The sequence below is a fragment of the Trachemys scripta genome, chromosome 19 (genome assembly GCF_013100865.1).
Source record: "Trachemys scripta elegans isolate TJP31775 chromosome 19, CAS_Tse_1.0, whole genome shotgun sequence".
Classification (NCBI taxonomy): Eukaryota; Metazoa; Chordata; order Testudines; family Emydidae; genus Trachemys; species Trachemys scripta.
This window is the reverse complement of record NC_048316.1, coordinates 13,941,821-13,960,384: the sequence shown is the minus strand read 5'-3', so window position 1 is coordinate 13,960,384 and position 18,564 is coordinate 13,941,821. Positions and strand designations below refer to the sequence as shown.

Genomic DNA, 18,564 nt, shown 5'->3' with positions numbered 1-18,564 from the left:
GAGGACATCCCGGAGCCACCTGGAGATTGCTGGATGGGAAATTACCTGGATACAAAAAGCACACAAGCCAGCTCACTTGTGTTGTCAAGGCCGGGGAGCACTGGGAGCCCAGCTGATGCAGAATGCCAGCTAACTAAGTTATTAGTTTGACAGTGGTCACGGCCCAGTGCAAACTAGTTCAGGGAGGCGAAAGCAGCATGGACGTGATTGTGCTAATGGCAGCGTGCATCCCGCCGGCTGTATTTTTCACTTTTCAATCCTTTTTTTTTTTTTTTTTTTTGGTAAAAGAGGACTGTAGACGGCAGTTGCATGTGTGTGCTGGGTATTACTTTCTGCCAGGGATCCCTCCCCATGACGCTGCTTTAGTGACTGAATGATTAGCAGCTGTAGAAAAGTCCAGCTGTTTTGAGAGACGGCTCCTCCAGGAACGGGTCGAGGGACATGCAGCTTGGTGCCACCTGTGCCCGTTCAGGGGAACAGATCACTGAGGGCTGATTTGGCACCTCGCAGTCCAGGGGCCAGTGCACAGCGTACTTTGCCCAATGACCAAAGGGGGAAGCAGGGACGGAAGTGTGATGCTGTAATGCCTTTCTCCTGGGGCTTCCGTGGTTACTTCCTTCTGCATGGCAGCTCAGCTGGAGAGAGGAGGAAAAGGTGGAGCTAAGATTGGGTCTGCCCTTCATCCCGTGCCCACACACCTGCATGAGATGTGGGATCACCAGCTCAGCACCAGCTGCTTCCCCAGACACCATGCAGGGTCTGGCAACATAGGTAGCCCATGCACGGGGACTAAGGGGACTGCTTACATCCCCCTTCGTCACTGTGCATGTGGTCGAGCCCAAAGGCTGAAATTTGCAAAACTGCCTATGGGAACTGGGTGCCTAAATGCCTCGGAGGCCCAGGGAATCTCAGACTAGGTGTTAGTACATGGGAGTGGTGGCTTATACCAAATAGGACCAGGCTGACGTGCTCTGCAGCTAGTCTGATTGTTTTAAATTCTAGCCCTATTGAAAAACCTCTGTGGATCCCTCTCCTTTCCAGGATGGCTAAAGGGGACATTCAGAGAGCAGTTCCTGTTGTCACAGTCAAACGATGGTTTCAGTTTCTGCAAGGCCAAGCTCAGGAAAACACAAACCAACCCCCAACGTTGCATGTAATGAAGGCAGCAGTGTTCTCGCCTCACCAATAGCTTTGCATATATGTAAAAGCCAAACAGCGCCAGTCCATCCACATACAGCACTGGACCGAAGAGGACTGAATTAACACGGGGGACACAAGGAAAGGGTATCAGCGTAAAACATCAGCAACGCCATCCCTCCATCCTGCTTCCCACTGAAATCCCCTCCAAGCTCCCATGTGTTCAGAGGTGTTATCAGAGGTAGGTCGAAGCCCTACATTTTTATAGAGGACAGCAGGCCGATGGTTTACATCACCCGTCAACCACTGTGATGGAATATTGTTGGCTCTTCCCCATACTATAGATGAAACTGTTCTACCAACACCAGCCTACAGACTCTGTTGCCGAGAGCGTGGTTTCCCCGGCCATGCAGACAAGTGCTTTTTCCTGGACAATTTGTTTGAAAGCCATGCTGTCGTGAGAGTCTATAGCCTGGTTTGACCAACAGCACTTTCAGAATAAGCAGATCCTCTCTGGTGATTAGGGAAAACGGGATAAAACCGCTGCTAGCCACAATCATGTTCAGAAACACTGAGCACCCGCAACTCCCACTGACCCCAGCTTGAGGTTGAGTCTTGGATGTTCAACACTTCTGATAATCAAGCCTCGTCATTGCACCGTTTCCAGTCACACTGTGGACAAGACCTAAGGCGCTTAGGTCACTACGACAGACTCTGGGTGCGGGTCCTTGAGACCAGGATGGCAATGTCATTTCCTTTGAGGCTTGTGGAGAAATGTTATGTGATGCCCTGGGAGAACAAGCACAAGGAAGAGGCAGGATGCTTTTTCACACACTCTTTGATCCTCCTCCATGAATACAGGAGATGACCTCAGAGTCGCCCAGACCCCAGTTCATAGGTTATTTCATACACTAAGTTTTTCTAGTGAATCAGTGGTGAAAAGACGCAGGCTGCCTGCCACAGAGTGGAAACGAGGACATGACCCTCAGCCTCTCTGCAAACACAGCCCCCAGGGAAGAATTGCCTCAGACTCCCATAAAGATCCTACCAGCAGATCTGGATGAAGCAAGTGGAGTGGCTGCAGAGATCATAAAACCTCCAGCATTCTTGCAAGCAAATGAGCAGCGCACAGAGCCTCTCCCAACCTATGTGCCTTCCTCCATGCGTTCCTCCCGCACGTGTCTTTGGGATTTTTTTAAATTGTATTCATTTTCTCACACAAGCTGGAAAGAAAAATACAATTTTCTGCAAAAGCCGAAAGCTGGATTCGAGTGATCTTTGTTATGATACTTTAAAAATAGAAACTTTCTCTCTTTGCATGGAAAAAAGCCCAGAATAATTACAGATGTTTGATTCCCATGGCTGTTTATTGGAGCGGATGGCTCTATGCAGCCTAATCAAAAGCAAAACAGGAAACTGTCTCTCTCTATATATCCTCTTGCAAACAGAGCAGAGATGCCGAAAACATTTCAGAGAGATGCTATTTATTCTTGAGCGACTTAGTCTAGAGTCACTGCAGTTTGTATGTTCTTTTAACAAGTTCTTAACTTTAAGGACAATTACAAAACCTGTCCTTGAAATAACCCGTTGTAAAAGTTCATTCCCTTGAGCAGAGAGCGAGAGAGAGCGGGAGCGGGAGCGCGCACACCATATTGGTTCAATGATTTCTTCCAGTCCGATTTGTTACATGATACGGATAGAGCAATACTCTTAAATCAAACACCGCTAACTTTGCTCGTTGACCTGACTTTTCCTGTATTTATGTATTTACTAGGGCTCCGGTTTCTACAGTTATATTGCCAGCTGCCTTACAACCTTTTATTTGCTCACTCACCTGAGATAAGTTTTTTTTGATCAGGGAGTTAAATCTCTCCAGGTCTTTTCACTACCATCGTTCATCACAGTAATGTGAGTAGATTTTGGACTTGATCTTGCAGCACTGAAGTGAATGGGACTTTTGCTATTGACTTCAATGGGGAGGATCAAAGAGTTTCTGCGTGGGCTGGTAATGTTTTCAGGACAATTTAGAAAGGCCAATGCACAGATTTAATACAAGTCATTGTAGCCTGTGATACAGAGGGAGCCAATAGGACATCAGCCCCTTGCTTTGGATAGTGCAGATGGCATGGCTTTTAGAGCCTAATCCAGAGCCCACTGATATCAATGGAAAGGCTTCAGCATGTCCCCAGGAAGTGAGAGATGGAATCTGCAGCCCCCAAGAGCACGGGAAGGCGGACTCTGTGGTGTGATACAGGCTATTGGTGCAGATGGCACCCAAGTAAGTGCTCATATACTCTGCAGATACAGTATCCTGCAGCCCTAGTGTTACCAGCAACAGACTGCCTGCTCCCTTGGTATAGATTGCACCAGCTACGGGGAGAGGGTGTGTGTGTGGTTGGAGTTTGTACATGCACAGACCACACCTCCTTACCCTTACATCCTGGACGGTATGCAGCAGAGCGTCTCTGAGGACTTTGAGGGTGGAATCCGGCTCACAGAGGACGATTTCCCACCCTGACCCCTCTCTGCCTGTGGGCTTTTTCTAGCAGGAACCTTTAAACATGGCTGCCACGTTTAAGAAATGTGCAATATTTTTGCATTTTGACAGCTAAAGTTTATCACTTACACTATGTTAAACACCGATGTCTGAGCTAAAATGAAGCCATAGTATAACAACTAAACCAGAAGAACATCAGAATGGCCACACTGGGTCAGACCAATGGTACATCTAGCTCAGTGTGTGATACAGGCTGTTGGTGCAGATGGCACCCAACTAAGTCTTTGACAGTGACCAGAGCTAAAGGCTTCAGAGGAAACGAACACAACAGGGCAATTATTGAGTGATCCAGCCCGTCATCCAGTCTCAGCTTCTGGCAGTCAGAGGCTTACGGACACCTGGAACATGGGGTTGTGTCCCTAACCATCTTGACAAATAGCCCTTGATGGACTTATCCTCCATGAACTTATCTAATTGTTTTTATAACCCAATTATACTTGTGGCCTTCACAACATCCCATAGCAATGAGTCCACAATTGACTGTGTGAAGAAGTCCTTCCTTAAGTTTGTTTTAAATCTGTCGCCTATTAATTTCATTGGGTGACCTCTGGTTCTTGGTTTATTTCTCCCTTCCCATAACACTTCCTTATTCACTTTCTCCACACCTTTCCTGATTTTATAGATCTCTATTATATCCTCCTTCAGTTGTCTCTTTTCTAATACGAGCAGCCCCAATCTCACCTTGTATGGAAGTTGTTTCATATCCTTAATCATTTTTGTTGCCCATCTCTGTTTTTTTGCCAATTCTAATGTATCATTTTTGAGATAGGGTGCCCAGAACTACACACAGTATTCAAGCTGTGGGTGTCCCATGGATTTATATAGTGGCATTGTATTTTCTGTCTTATTTTTTCTCTCTTTCCCAATGGTTCCTAATATTCTGTTAGCTTTTCTTTTACTGGTGCTGCACATTGAGTGGATGTTTTTGGAGAACTATCCACAAGGACTCCAAGATCTCTTTCTTGCGTGGTAACAGCTAATTTAGATCCCATCATTTTGTAGGTATACTTGGGATTATGATTTCCAATGTGCATTAACACTGCATTTAACACTGAATTTCATCTGCCATTTTGTTGCCCAGTCACCCAGTTTTGTGAGATCCCTTTGTAGCTCTTTGCAGTCAGCTTTGGACTTAACTGTCTTGACTAATTTTGTATCATCTGCAAACTTTGTCACTTCACTTTTTATCCCTTTCCCCTGATCATTTATGAAGATGTTAAACAGCACTGGTCCCAGTACAGATCCTTGGAGGACCCCGCTATCAACCTCTCTAAACTATGAAAATTGACTATGTAGTCCTATCCTTTGTTTCCTATCTTTTAGCCAGTTACTGATCCATGAGAGGATCTTCTTTCTTATCCCATGACTGCTTGCTTTACTTAAGAGCTTTTGGCATGGGATCTTGTCAAAGGGTTTCTGAAACTCCAAGAACATTATCATCAATTTTATCATCCTTGTCCACATGCATGTTGACATGTTCAAAGAATTCTAATAGATTGGTGAGGCATGATTTTCCTTAACAAAAGCTGTTTTGACTCTTCCCAACATAACATGTTCATCTGTGTCTGATAATTCTGGACAGGCTATGCAGGAGCTTACTTTTCTGTGTTGCTCGTAGTTCCTGATGAAGTCACGTAGCTGTTCCTCCCGGCTCTCCAGCGTGGCATAGAGCTGTTGCATTTGGCTTACCAGGTCTGTCTTCTCTGCTTTCAAACGTTTTCGATCTGCCTTCATGGCTGCAGGAAAGAACACAGTTACAGCTCAAGGTCAGAGACAGGAAATGGGGCTCTTCTCTACATTCAGAGAGTCACATCTCAATCTCTCCAAACACTCTGGGCTTATTTTAAACACAGGACAACTACAATTCTACGAAGGATTCTGAACTCCTGATTTTCCTGTGATAATTAGCGTGCATAGGAACCGCCGCGGATGCTCTGCCATAGTTAGCTGAATGATGCAAATGGAATCAGAGCCTGATCTATGCTAGGGATATCTGTAAATTCACCAGTCCATATCCATGTATTATGAATGCCTCTTTCCACGATTGGAAACTAAGGCCCTTATCCAGCAGAGAACTTAAGCACATGGCTAACCCAATTTATTTCAGTGAGCCTATTCATGTGCTTAGGACAAGGATGTGTTGAAGTGCTTTGATGGATTGTGGCCTAAATTTGATCTAAAAAAGAAAAGACCTATGCTATTTTTAATCTAAAATGTTACCGGTCTACTACAGCCAAAACCAATGTAGTTTTCAATGCTCTGTAACTTAAAAAAGAAACAGTGGTGTTGGTAGTGACCAATCCTACTAGATTTTAAGAACTGGTCTGATCATTTACAGTTCTGGAGTCTTTCAAATGCACCTGTCTGCCAGAAGAAAATGCCTTTATTTTTTAAGCATGAACTCCGTGTTATTCAGTGCAATCCACGCCGGATGGCAGGAAATTCCTCTACGGATTATGCCAAGTTTCCTTCTAGGTTGGAGATGGAACCATGCCAAGTTTATAGCTAACCCTAGAACCACAAGATAGAATCCTGGTTTCACTGAACTCGGTGACAAAACTCCCACTGGCTTCACAGCGGGGCCAAGGTTTCACCCATCAAGTCTGAAGAGGTTTGGATTTGGCATTCCATCTCTATGCCAACTGCAATTAAAGAAAATAACCAAGCTCTGAAACGACAGTCCAGGGGCTAGGTTCTGATCTCATCTACGCTGGTGCAAATCCAGAGCAGTTCCACTGAACCCAGTGTTGGTGCGATGCAGATCAGAATTTGGTCAGACCTTCCAAGCCCAATTCAACCTGAGACAGCAGGGCAGCACGACCCGTTCGGATGGAATAATCACACCCGGCTGATTTTCAAATTCCAATTACAGAACAAAACCAGGGGGGTGGGGAAAAAAGCATTTGAGATTTTTCATCTCCAAAATGTCAGGCTACAGGCATTTCACAGCAGGCATGTTCCTGTGCTGGGCAGAGGGCTCCCTTCTGCTCGTTACTGCAAAAATAAGTCACCCATCGTGTTACAGCCCATTAAGCCTCTTTCAAGGAGGAGGAACAGGAGATATTTGGGGTGCCTGAGTGAAACAGAATAAGAAACGGAGGAAGGGAGACCAAAGGGCAGGGAGGTTGACCCTAAATAAACAGGGTATTTCCTCCTTGCTCACAAACTAATGTAAATTACAAACACCACAACATTGAGACATCACAGCATTTGTTATGGCTCTTAATCTTCCCACCTCCTGTTAAGTTATAATGCAGCAAGCTGATGGGGAGTAACAGAAAATGAGTGCCGACTTCTCACCAGTTCACTTCATTTCCCCAAGCCCTCCTGTACCAGCTCAGAGAAGTAGTGCTGTCCTAGTAGTGCTTCATGGTGGGAGGAACGAAACACGTACGTCTGAGTGGGAATAGGAGAATACTGGAGAAAGTACATTGCTTGGCTTGTTCCACAGATTACAGGTGGAAAGGAAGTCAGGATCAGAGTGCAAACAGAAAGACATGCCATGATAAAGGGGGTTCTTGTGATACTTTCAGTCCAATCAGAAGTAGGAAGTGCCAGGAATCTCACAAGCAAACTCGTGCCCATGAATCTTCTAGCCTAATATTGCAGAGCCAAGGGTTCTGATCGTTCATATAAACATGCTCACATTACAATGCTCCTGACTGGCTCAAAGAATCTTAGGGCATGTCTACACTTGCAGCTGGATCGATGTAGTGAGTGTCGATTTAGCGGGTCTGGTGAAGACAAGATAAATCGATGGGTGAGCACTCTCCCATCGATTTGTGTATGCCACCTCCCCGAGAAGTGTAAGGGAAATCGACGGGAGATACTCGCCCGTCGACACGGCACAGTGTCGCCACCGCGGTAAGTGGATCTAACTATGTCGACTTCAGTTACATTATTCACGTAACGGAAGTTGCGTAAGTTAGATCAATTTACCACGGTAGTGTAGACCAGGCCATAGTAATGTAGGGTTGGTAGAGACCTCAAGATGCATCCCCATCCCTCTGCGCTGAAACAGGACCAAGTATACCTAGACATCTGCAGGGATTGAACCTGGGACTTCTGGATCTAAAAACATGAGCTGCTTCTTTTACCGGGGAGAAAATACCAGGTCTTACAGCAGAGAAAGGCAGAACAAGCCCCAATGGCTGGAAGTTAAAGCCCGACAAATCCAAATGAGAAATCGGGCACACACTTGGAACAGTGAGGATGATTAGTGATGGGAACAAAACTACCAAGGGAAGTGATGGATTCGCCATCCCTTGATGTCTTCAAAGCAAGACTGGAGGCTTTTCTGGTTGATGCTTTAGCCATTGGGCTTGATAGAGGAGCAACAGGGTTAAATTCAATGGTCTTTATTATAGAGGAGATCAGACCAGATGACCTCATACGCCTTCTGGCCATAAAAATCGAAAAGTTTACATTACAAAAACTCTGCGGCCGTTTGAAATCATGTTTGCTTGAGAATGAACGGGGGAGAGAACAAAGAAAACACCACCACAACACTTTTGCTTTAGATTACATTAAAATCCACTTATTTTCTCCCTATTTGTTTTCTAGATGCTCATTTGCGGGGGTGGAATTTTTTGCCTTATAAATACTGTATGGAACATAGAAAAAACAAGGCCAAATAATGACATAATAAATCAGGGGAATATTAGTTAATGAGCCAAACTGCCAGTAGTTTCCCCTCACTCCTCTTCTGCACACATTTCTCCAATTCAGTTCCTGGCCAGGCTTGGTGTTGATGGCTAAAAGCAGCAATCAGTCCTCATCTTTTTATTCTTCTAATAATTACAAGCCTTGGTGATCTCTTCCAGGGCAGAACAGCTTCAGAGGCGGCTTGAGATGAGTCAGAGCTGGAATCTGAATCCAGCAATGCTTGGGAGATGGTATGAGAGACCCATCTGTAGCTCACGCTGAGTGTGGAGGAGCCAGCTGTTAGCTTCTTGCATGAATTTTCACCATGCAATTGGTCTCCGCTTCCTGCCCTCCCTTCCAGAGAGCAACTTCGGTATAAGTAAAATCTCCATTTATATGTTATATAAAGGACAGGGATACATTATTCTTATTAATAATTATTACATGTTCCATCTGCATTGGTTATTATTTGCATCACTGTAGCACCCAGGAGCTCCAGTGAAGGACCAGGACCTCATGGTGGTAGGCGCTCCACAAACACAGAACAAAAGGACGGTCCCTGTCCCAAAGGCTCAAGTTGCAGAGTGGAAAATCAGGTTAACTCGAACAGCTTAATGGGATTAAATCGGGGGGCCCAGATAATCTTCATCCAAGAATATTAAAGGAACTGGCACATGAAATTGCAAGCCCATTAGCAAGAATTTTTAATAAATCTGTAAACTCAGGGGTTGTACCGTACAACTGGAGAATTGCTAACATAGTTCCTATTTTTAAGAAAGGAAAAAAAAGTGATCCGGGTAACTACAGGCCTGTTAGTTTGACATCTGTAGTATGGCAAGGTGTTGGCAAATTTTTTGAAGGAGAAAGTAGTTAAGGACATTGAGGTCAATGGTAATTGGGACAAAATACAACATGGTTTTACAAAAGGTAGATCGTGCCAAACCAACCTGATCTCCTCCTTTGAAAAGGTAACAGATTTCTTAGACAAAGGAAACACAGTGGATCTAATTTACCTCGATTTCAGTAAGGCATTTGATACGGTTCCACATGGGGAATTATTAGCTAAATCAGAAAAGATGGGGATCAATATGAAAATTGAAAGGTGGATAAGGAACTGGTCAAAGGGGAGACTACAACGGGTCGTACTGAAAGGTGAACTGTCAGGCTGGAAGGAGGTTACTAGTGGAGTTCCTCAGGGATTGGTTTTGGGGCCAATCTTATTTAATCTTTTTATTACTGATCTTGGCATAAAAAGTGGGAATGTGCTAATAAAGTTTGCGGATGACACAAAGCTGGGAGGTATTGCCAATACAGAGAGGGACCAGGGTATCATACAGGAAGATCTGGATGACCTTGTAAACTGGAATAATAGTAATAGGATGGAATTTAATAGTGAAAAGTGCAAGGTCATGCATTTAGGGATTAATAAGATTTTTTGTTATAAGCTGGGGATGCATCAGTTGGAAGTAACAGAGGAGGAGAAGGACCTCAGAGTATTGGTTGATCACAGGATGACTATGAGCCGCCAATGTGATATGGCCGTGAAAAAAGCTAATGTGGTCTTGGGATGCATCAGGCGAGGTATTTCCAGTAGAGATAAGGAGGTGTTAGTACCATTATACAAGGCCCTGGTGAGACCTCATCTGAAATACTGTGTGCAGTTCTGGTCTCCTATGTTTAAGGAGGATAAATTCAAACTGGAACAGGTACAGAAAAGGGCTACTAGGATGATCTGAGGAATGGAAAACCTGTCTCATGAAAGGAGACTCAAAGAGCTTGGCTTGTTTAGCCTAACCAAAAGAAGGCTGAGGGGAGATATAGAATCATAGAATATCAGCGTTGGAAGGGACCTCAAGAGGTCATCTAGTCCAACCCCCTGCTCAAAGCAGGACTAATTCCCAACTAAATCATCCCAGCCAGGGCTTTGTCAGGAGGAGGTCATATATGATTGCTCTCTATAAATATATCAGAGAGATAAATACCAGGGAGAGAGAGGAATTATTTAAGCTCAGTACCAATGTGGATACAAGAACAAATGGATATAAACTGGCCATCAGGAAGTTTAGACTTGAAATTAGACGAAGTTTTCTAACCATCAGAGGAGTGAAGTTCTGGAACAGCCTTCCAAGTGGGGGCAAAAGACATATCTGGCTTCAAGACTCAGCTTGATAAGTTTATGGAGGGGGTGGTATGGTGGGATAGCCTAATTTTGGCAATTAATTGATTTTTGACTATTAGCAGTAAATATGCCCAATGACTTGTGATGGGATATTACATTGGGTGGGATCTGAGTTACTACAGAGAATTCTTTCCTGGGTGTCTGGCTGATGAGTCTTGCCCACATGCTCAGGGTTTAGCTGATCGCCATATTTGGGGTCGGGAAGGAATTTTCCTTCAGGGCAGATTGGCAGAGGCCCTGGGGGGTTTTCGCCTTCCTCTGCAGCGTGGGGCACGGGTCACTTGCTGGAGGATTCTCTGCACCTTGAAGTCTTTAAACCACGATTTGAGGACTTCAGTAACTCAGACATAAGTTAGAGGTTTGATATAGGAGTGGGTGGGTGAAATTCTGTGGCCTGCGTTGTGCAGGAGGTCAGACTAGATGATCATAACGGTCCCTTCTGACCTTAAAGTCTATGAGTCTATGATTCTAAATATAAGGGAAAATGTGGATAATGGTATTGGTTCAAGAGATGGAATGAGATGCAAATAGTGGTTGTTCTATCACGGGAACATCCAATGATTAGCCCGGATACCATCAGGGATGAGTCGGAAATAGTTGAGTCCATCCTGCTACAGTGCAGGAGGAGGGTCCCACGTAAGCCATGAGAAGGTATTTTCCCAACCCAAATCACTCTAGTACTCTGATTCTGCACATAGGAGGCAGTATATCAGAACGGTGCTAAAAACAGAATGTATATGTTACAAGTCCAGCAAATGAGACCGCTGAATACCTCTCGCTACAGATGGAGCTCGTGGAGAGGGTTGGTACACGTACACTGATCTATTGTCTTCCAGTGTGCCCACCCCACACACAGAGAGCAGAATCTCCGCTTATCATTTAATAGATCTCTCGACCAGCTGAGCTTGCAGAGAAGACCGCTATGCACAAATGTATTTATCATGTTCCAAGCAGAGCTCACTGCAGAAGCTCTGCTAACCATTTGGCAAATAAACTTTTTTTTCCCTTTCCAAGCGATTCTGTGATATGATCAGCAAACTCCTTAAAAAAATAAATAATAAAAACACACACACAAAAGTGCCAAGGGCATACATCAGAGGACAAATATCTCGCTGAGGTGCCACTGAACAAGCTGCAGGCAATATATATATTTATCACATACACAAAAACATTATGAAGGTTGCAAAGTCAAGGACTCGAAAGTTAGGAAGTGCCAGAACTAAGGACGCACCGGGCAACCTTAGCAACAGGGTGCACCCTGCGCACAGGGGAGAGAGCGAGAAAACAGGAGAGCTAATTTTGTTGCCAGGAAGAAGATTCCAATTTTATGGCTTGGTGTGCTGGAGAGACTGCCCCCTTGCCAGGCATCCTCCAGCCTGCAGAGATTAATGAACAGCATCAGGTCGAACAGAACAAACTTCAGATCTGTGCTCATATTTTTAACACCCCTAATTGGAGTCCCCCGAGACCTTTCCACTCGGCTTATCTAGAACACCTCAACCAGTTCTCTGGGATCCAAAAAGCTTGGTTTGACTCCAGCTTGGCACTCAGGTTACATTATTAGGGAGTAACAGCTCTTTGCCCATGCTGGCAAGGCCTGGACGCAGGGGGTGTAAGGGATGATCCCACAATTCCAACTCATGTCCCACACCACACAGCATAGATCATCTTTCCTAGCTACCAACATCTATACTTGCATGAAAAGACCAATCGCTGTGCAGACTGCATTAAGGCAGGCTTATCAATTCAGGGTGTTTGTGCATACTTTGTTCACGATCAACATATTCACAATCATTAGTTTGGTTGGTTTCTGCCTCCCTTATTTACTATAAACATATTCGCAATGGTTAGTTGTTCCAGCATTTACTTGTTTGGGCTTGCTCAGCAGTTACATGTTCAGGCTTGTCTTGTCTAAACTTGGGGCTGCTCACGTCACCACCCCACAAAGATCAGGGGGATTTTGCTTCAGTCCCCATCACTATTGGGCCCGTTTGGCCTGCCAGAAATCCTGTTGTGCATCACATACCTAGGGTAATGAGGCTGGTGTAATGGCAGACAGGGTTATTGGTGGCAAAATCCCAAGGCAGTAGGAGACCCAGCCAAGCTGAAACAATCAGCGAGCACTTCTAGCTCCCCCTTGCCTCCTGGGATCTCACAGCCCTTTAGAAACAGCCAGTTGAGCTTCGTGACAAACCTTTGAGGTAGGGCCAGGATCATCAAAACCTTACAGAAGCACCGAGGAGATACGGGAATTGCCTGGGGGAAGCATCCAGCAGACGTGGGATTAGAACCCAGTTCTCACAGGCTGGTATACGATCCACAACGACTATGGTGGAGCAGCAGCAGTATCAGAGGCAGCGCTTGGGGAAGAAACATTTTCGACTCTCTCCCTTGCTCACACACTAAGCTGAGAAAATGCCTCAGAGCCGATGACCAGCCCAGCAGCCGCTCTGATGTGTGCCGTCTTCTCTCTTGGAGAAGATTTCCATGGTGCATTATTCCGGCTCACGCACGTGGCAGATTAGAAGCAGCTTTAATTACCAAATTTATTGAAATAGATCGACAACTTGACAAGGCAGCAGACAGGGCAGCAATGCCGGGGGGGGGGGGGGGGTGGGGGGAAGACGTTTGCTGTAATTACCTACTACTGCAAAGCTCTGTTTAAAGTCACAAAGACCTGAGGGTAGTACAGATCTGGGAACAGAACCATCATTGCAGAGAAATCTCACCAAACCGTCTATGAGACAGAACACCTTAGGCAAATACTCAGTGCAGAAAGCATCTAATGCCATATTTATCTAATAAAAGGGAGCCAGAAGGACTTTCATAGTGCAACAGGCCAGTTTGAGTTTGTTAAAGTGATGCCGTGCCAAGCTTCAGGACTTCAATGTACCTCGGCGTGATGGAAAATCCCCTACAGGATGGTGCTAGACAGGGTGGTCTTGTGTCTACAACTCCACAACACAAGAGTTGTCTCCCAAGCGGAGGAAGTCCCATTACTTGAGTCACTGAAAACTAGACAGGGTACGGTAGCAGAGAATATCCTAAAGGTCACAATCCTACTGGCTGAGAGGAAAGGACTACAGGCAATGTTCCCTCTAATTTTTAACATCCATGTGTGGAATGAATTTTGTTATGTGCACCAGTATGGAGGTGATGAATGGTGGGAGTGTGGGAGGAGGCTCAGGAGTGGGGCAGAGGGTTGGGGTGTGGGTGAGGGCTCTGGCTGGGGGTGCAGGCTCTGGGGTGGGGCTGCGGATGAGGTGCAGGGAGGGGACTCAGGGCTGGGTCAGGGGGTTGGTATGCAGGGGGATGAGGGGTTCGGGGTGCAGGGAGGGGACTCAGGCTAGGGCAGAGGGTTGGGGTGTAGAGGATGAGGGCTCCAGCTGAGGCCAGGGATGAGGGGTTCGGGGTACAGGGAGGAGACTCAGGAGTGGGGCAAGGGATTGAGGTATGGGGGGGATGAGGGCTCTGGCTAAGGGTGTGGACTCTGGGGTGGGGCAGGAGGTTGGGGTGCAGGTTGGGGGAGGGGGTTGGGATGCAGGGGGATGAGGGCTCTGGCTGGGGGTGCGGTCTCTGGGGTGGGGCTGGGGATGAGGCATTCAGGGTACAGGGAGGGGACTCAGGGCGAGGACAGAGGGTTGGGGTGTGGAGGATGAGGGCTCCGGCTGGGGATGTGGGCTCTGGGGTGGGGCCAGGGATGAGGGGTTTGGGGTGCAGGCTGCTCCAGGGCTGCAGTGAGGAGAGAGGACTCCCCCCAGCCCTCTCCCACTACAGCAGCCCGAGGCTGGGGGAGAGGTGCCTCTCCCCAGCAGTGGCAGCCCCGCCACAGCCCTGCACACCCCCTACATCTCTCCTCTCCAGTCCAGGCCCAGTGACTGCACACCTGTGCGGCCCTTGATAGCCTGCTGCGCTAGAGGGAACTTAAAACTATGCGACCTTCTGTTCTTTCTTATTCAGATAATAGGAGCATCTGGAGGTTCCAACCCAGACCGAATCCCCATTGTACACATAGAAAGAGACAGTCCCTGCCCCAAAGATCTGACAGTTCTAGGAGCCAGGAGAGGATGGATTATTGTCCCCATTCTGTAGATGGGGAATTGGGGACTTGACCGAAGTCACACAGGGAATCGGTGGCAGAGGTGGGAGTGGAATTCAGATTTCTTGAGTGACAACCTGATGTCTTAACCACAAGCCCAGCCTTTCTCCCGTATAGGTCTTCTCTGCCTTTAGCTCCCACTATTCAAGCTCCCAGGGCACTGATGATGTTAGTAAGCCAGAGCCAAGTTTTGAAGGAAAGACAGGGAGAAATTCACCCCTGGGCAGAGAGACAGCACTAAACCTATGCATTATTAGCCCTCAAAACAGGGCTTAAGTGGTTCACAAGCATCATGCTGGCCCCTGCACAGGGCTAAATTTCACCTTTGGAGTGAAACAAGTCACACATACTGTAGGTGTAATTTTAAGGAGTGCTTGAGAACCTCACAAATATTCCTGGCAAGTTTTCGACAGTAAGCAATGCAACGAGAGCCAGTGGCTTACAGGAGACAGCAGAATTATTAGCTTGTCATGTGTGCGGTTTTCATCTCAGCAGAAATATAAGGGGAAGGCTGATCTGATGAATGGAGATTCCCTCCTAGGCTGGGATGCCAACCATGAGGTAATGCTCAGAGCGAGCTGGCTGCAGATTTTCAGACAGAACTTGCTGTGCGCATTGTCCAAGAAAAGCGCCCCCCAAAGTCCTAAGCAGAACAGACATCTCTCTTTTTAAAAGGGCTCTGCTCCTGCTCTGAACGATGCTATTCATCTCAACATGCCTATAGTTCCAGTACCTGGACTCCAGTACCTTCAAGCAACTCTCCTGCTCACGCAGTGCTATCCACATCGGCGCTTAGGTCAGTGTAAGTTATGTTGCTCAGGGCAGTGGCGTATTCACACCCCGGAGCGACATAAGTTATGTCGGTATAAGAGGTAGTGTAGACATGGCCTTAGACTCCCCTACCCTGTATGTGGCCCATTCTGTTCAAGGATGAGATGAGACAGGGCAGCCTTGGTGACATCAGAAAGGTCAACCCTTGGCTGCATGATGATGCTCCCAGTGCAGGACTGTAGCATTACTTGAAAATCCAAACAAGAAGAGGGGGATACATATGGGGGAGCCAAGTTTCAGTTACACCCAAATTAAGATCCCAATGAGCAGCAAGGACGGGAAGGGTACACAGACTCGGCACGCAACAGGATTTCAGTCCCACATTGCATTCGCTTTTATTATGGATGATATCAGGTTGCAAAATTTAGATCTGGATTTGCCCCACAGCTTGGGAGGCATCTGGCTTGGCCTATCAGAAAGAGAGGAGCCAAAGGCAAAATACAGATTCCCAGCTTGAATGGCTGCCAAAAACGTATCCGTCTCCGTCTCTAGGATTCTGGTCCAATTATTTTAGAACAATGCATCAGCAATTCTTTAAAGCGAAGCCCGCTCCTGCAGCTCCCCATTGCCAAAATTCAGGCATGTTCTTGCCTCACAAATTAAGAAGTAGCTTCCCCTGACTATGTCCCCGGCATGACCTTGGATCCAGTTTTCAGAGCAGCAACACAGCAAGCGCCAGCAGCCAGCGCTAATAAAAATTCAGCGTCCCATAACTCCTTAGCCTCCATTAAACACGAAAGCATGCAGTGTGGGAGGGCTCTCCATTAAGCAGCTACACTAACAATGTTCCCCACAGTTTAAAACTCCCTTGCTCTGATAAGCAGAATGCAGAAGAGAAGGACCCGTCATCATCATTGTTATGGCCAGCAGAGGGCTCCCCAGTTCATTTTTGCTAGACTCGGTCTCTTTGCCGCTATTCAGAACAGAGCGTTTCTCAGTTCCTGAAAAGAGCCCCAGTTCGCTAAGAGATTCCTTTAACGCCAGGTGTCCCATCAGCATGCCGTTCACACTCAAGAGAAACAAAATTTGTCTTAAGCTAAGTCTCCCTTCCTAGGCATAGCGATTATTGGCAAGTACGCCAGGCCGATCATAAAACTTGCAGCCACTTTAAATTCATAGCAGGGCTACAGACGGCGCTAGCGTGGAAATCTGACATGCTATTATTTATGAGCTATAAGACGGTGGTAAATTCCAGTGCAGCTTTAAAACCCATTCCCCAAAGTGATTAAAAATTGACGAATCTGTGATTACTTTTGCACCACAATTCTTTAGCTCGCAGGGCATGGGGTGCCGTAAGCTGCATATAGTGCTGCTGGGGGGGGGTGGGAGAGCGAGCAGGTGAGGGATACGCAGACCTTGATGTGCTATGTGATCTGACGGATACTGCACCTGCTGGCAAATGGGTTGCTTCTGCTAGCAACATGGGCTAGAAAGTGTTTTTATTGTGCTCCTATCCCTTTGAAACCTAGGGGCCTCTTGAGTGGCTTGTTCTCCTCCTGGCTTCTCCACTAGGGCCCAATCCTGCCAATGCCATGGGGGGCACTGCTTACTAGCAAGGGCATTACCACTGACTGCAAGAGTAGTCAGGGCAGCAAATGTTTGCAAGATCAGGCCCTTGGGATGGGATTTTTCAAAGGCGTCTAAGGGAATTAGGCACTCAACTGCCACTGGATTTCAAAGGGACCTGGGTGCCTAAATCCCTTGGCCCATAGGCTGGGAATTCCAAAGGGGGCAGGGTCCTGGTAAAGGTACACAGGCTTGGCACTGGTGGAAAGGTGCAGGGGGAAACCCTGTCTGCAAAACCCTTGCGGGCTTTGTGGCGCAGCTGGGGCTCCCCACTTAGACCTACCCCTTCCTCACCTGTCCAAGGGCAGTAGCTGCCCACAGGAAGAGACCAATAGGTAAACAGCAGCGTATCCATGGCAACGTGTGGTTCGGTTCGTAACTCTTCCAGACATAATCAATTCACTTTTAAAGAAATTTTTTATTTTCTTCTTTTAAAAAAATAACAAAACACAAAACACATTGCCAGGGTTTATAAATAGCAAATAGCGAGCTCCAGGCCAGGCATTTCCTGGCGGATAGTAATTGTTGGGTTAGCTCCTCTGGCCAGTCGCTCTGATTAACTGCATGGAAATGCCTCTCTGCTTGTCGCTGTTTAATTAGGTCCCTTGTCAATTTCCATGATACCCCCCCCCCCCCCCCCCAAGCAAAACAAAACTGAACTGAAAATGGACACGGGCTCAGCGCCGGAGCCCCGAACTGCAGCCTTCCCCCCAAGGAAGCCGCAGGAGGAAAAATTAGTGTCACCTTGCCAATGAAAGCCAAGCCCCACAGACTGCAGAACAGAGCGGTTGAAAGAGTTGGTTTTCCAAGAGCAGCCATTATTAGTGGTGCTAATTAGCGCATCCCAGGATCTGTTTTGCCCATGATGCTACTTGTACTAATTTTCGATGAGGGCAGGCGCTGAGGCTTTGTTCTGCAGGGCCGTTTAGAAGGATAACGGCATGACTCTGCCATCGGGAGTGCAGGAATGTCATTGCTAAGGGCTTGTCTTCACTACGGGGGGAAGTCGACCTAAGTTACGCTACTCCAGCCACGTGAACGACGTAGCTGGAGTCGACGTAGCTTAGGTCGACTTCCCTGGTGTCTTCACTGTGCTGCGTTGCCGGGAGACGCTCTCCGGTCAACCTCCCTTACTCTTCTCGGAGAGATGGAGTCCTGGGGTGGACCGGAGAGCGCTCTGCCATCGATTTAGCAGGTCTTCCTGCTGCATCGATTGCAGCAGCGTCGATCTCGTAGACCAATCCGAAGGGTGAACCCAGGTGAATAGCTGGCTGAAAACAGGATCATACTGAATCAGAGCAGTGGTCCATCCTGTTCCTCATCCCGTTTCCATCAATGGCCAATACACTGCTTCAGGGGAAGGAAATCCCACAGAAGGCAGTTATTGGATAATTGGCCTGCAGGAAAAGGGTCTTCTCAACCCCCAGTAGTTAGAGAAGGGTCATCTCTTTTTCCAAACTCTCTATTACTTTTAACCCTTTCTATTCATAGACTAAGGCCAGAAGGGACCATTGTGATCATCTAATCTGACCTCCTGCATAACAAAGGCCA

General features: G+C 46.8%; 1 protein-coding gene across 7 annotated transcripts in view; it reads right to left on the bottom strand.

Moving 5' to 3' along the window:
• KAZN (kazrin, periplakin interacting protein) overlaps positions 1-18,564 on the bottom strand; it is a 745,023-nt gene that overhangs the window by 73,073 nt on the left and 653,386 nt on the right. For all 7 annotated transcript variants that reach the window (XM_034753335.1, XM_034753338.1, XM_034753336.1 and 4 more), the window contains one exon: positions 5,294-5,430. In XM_034753335.1, the coding sequence (XP_034609226.1) occupies positions 5,294-5,430 (137 nt within the window). The remainder of the gene's footprint in view (positions 1-5,293; positions 5,431-18,564) is intronic.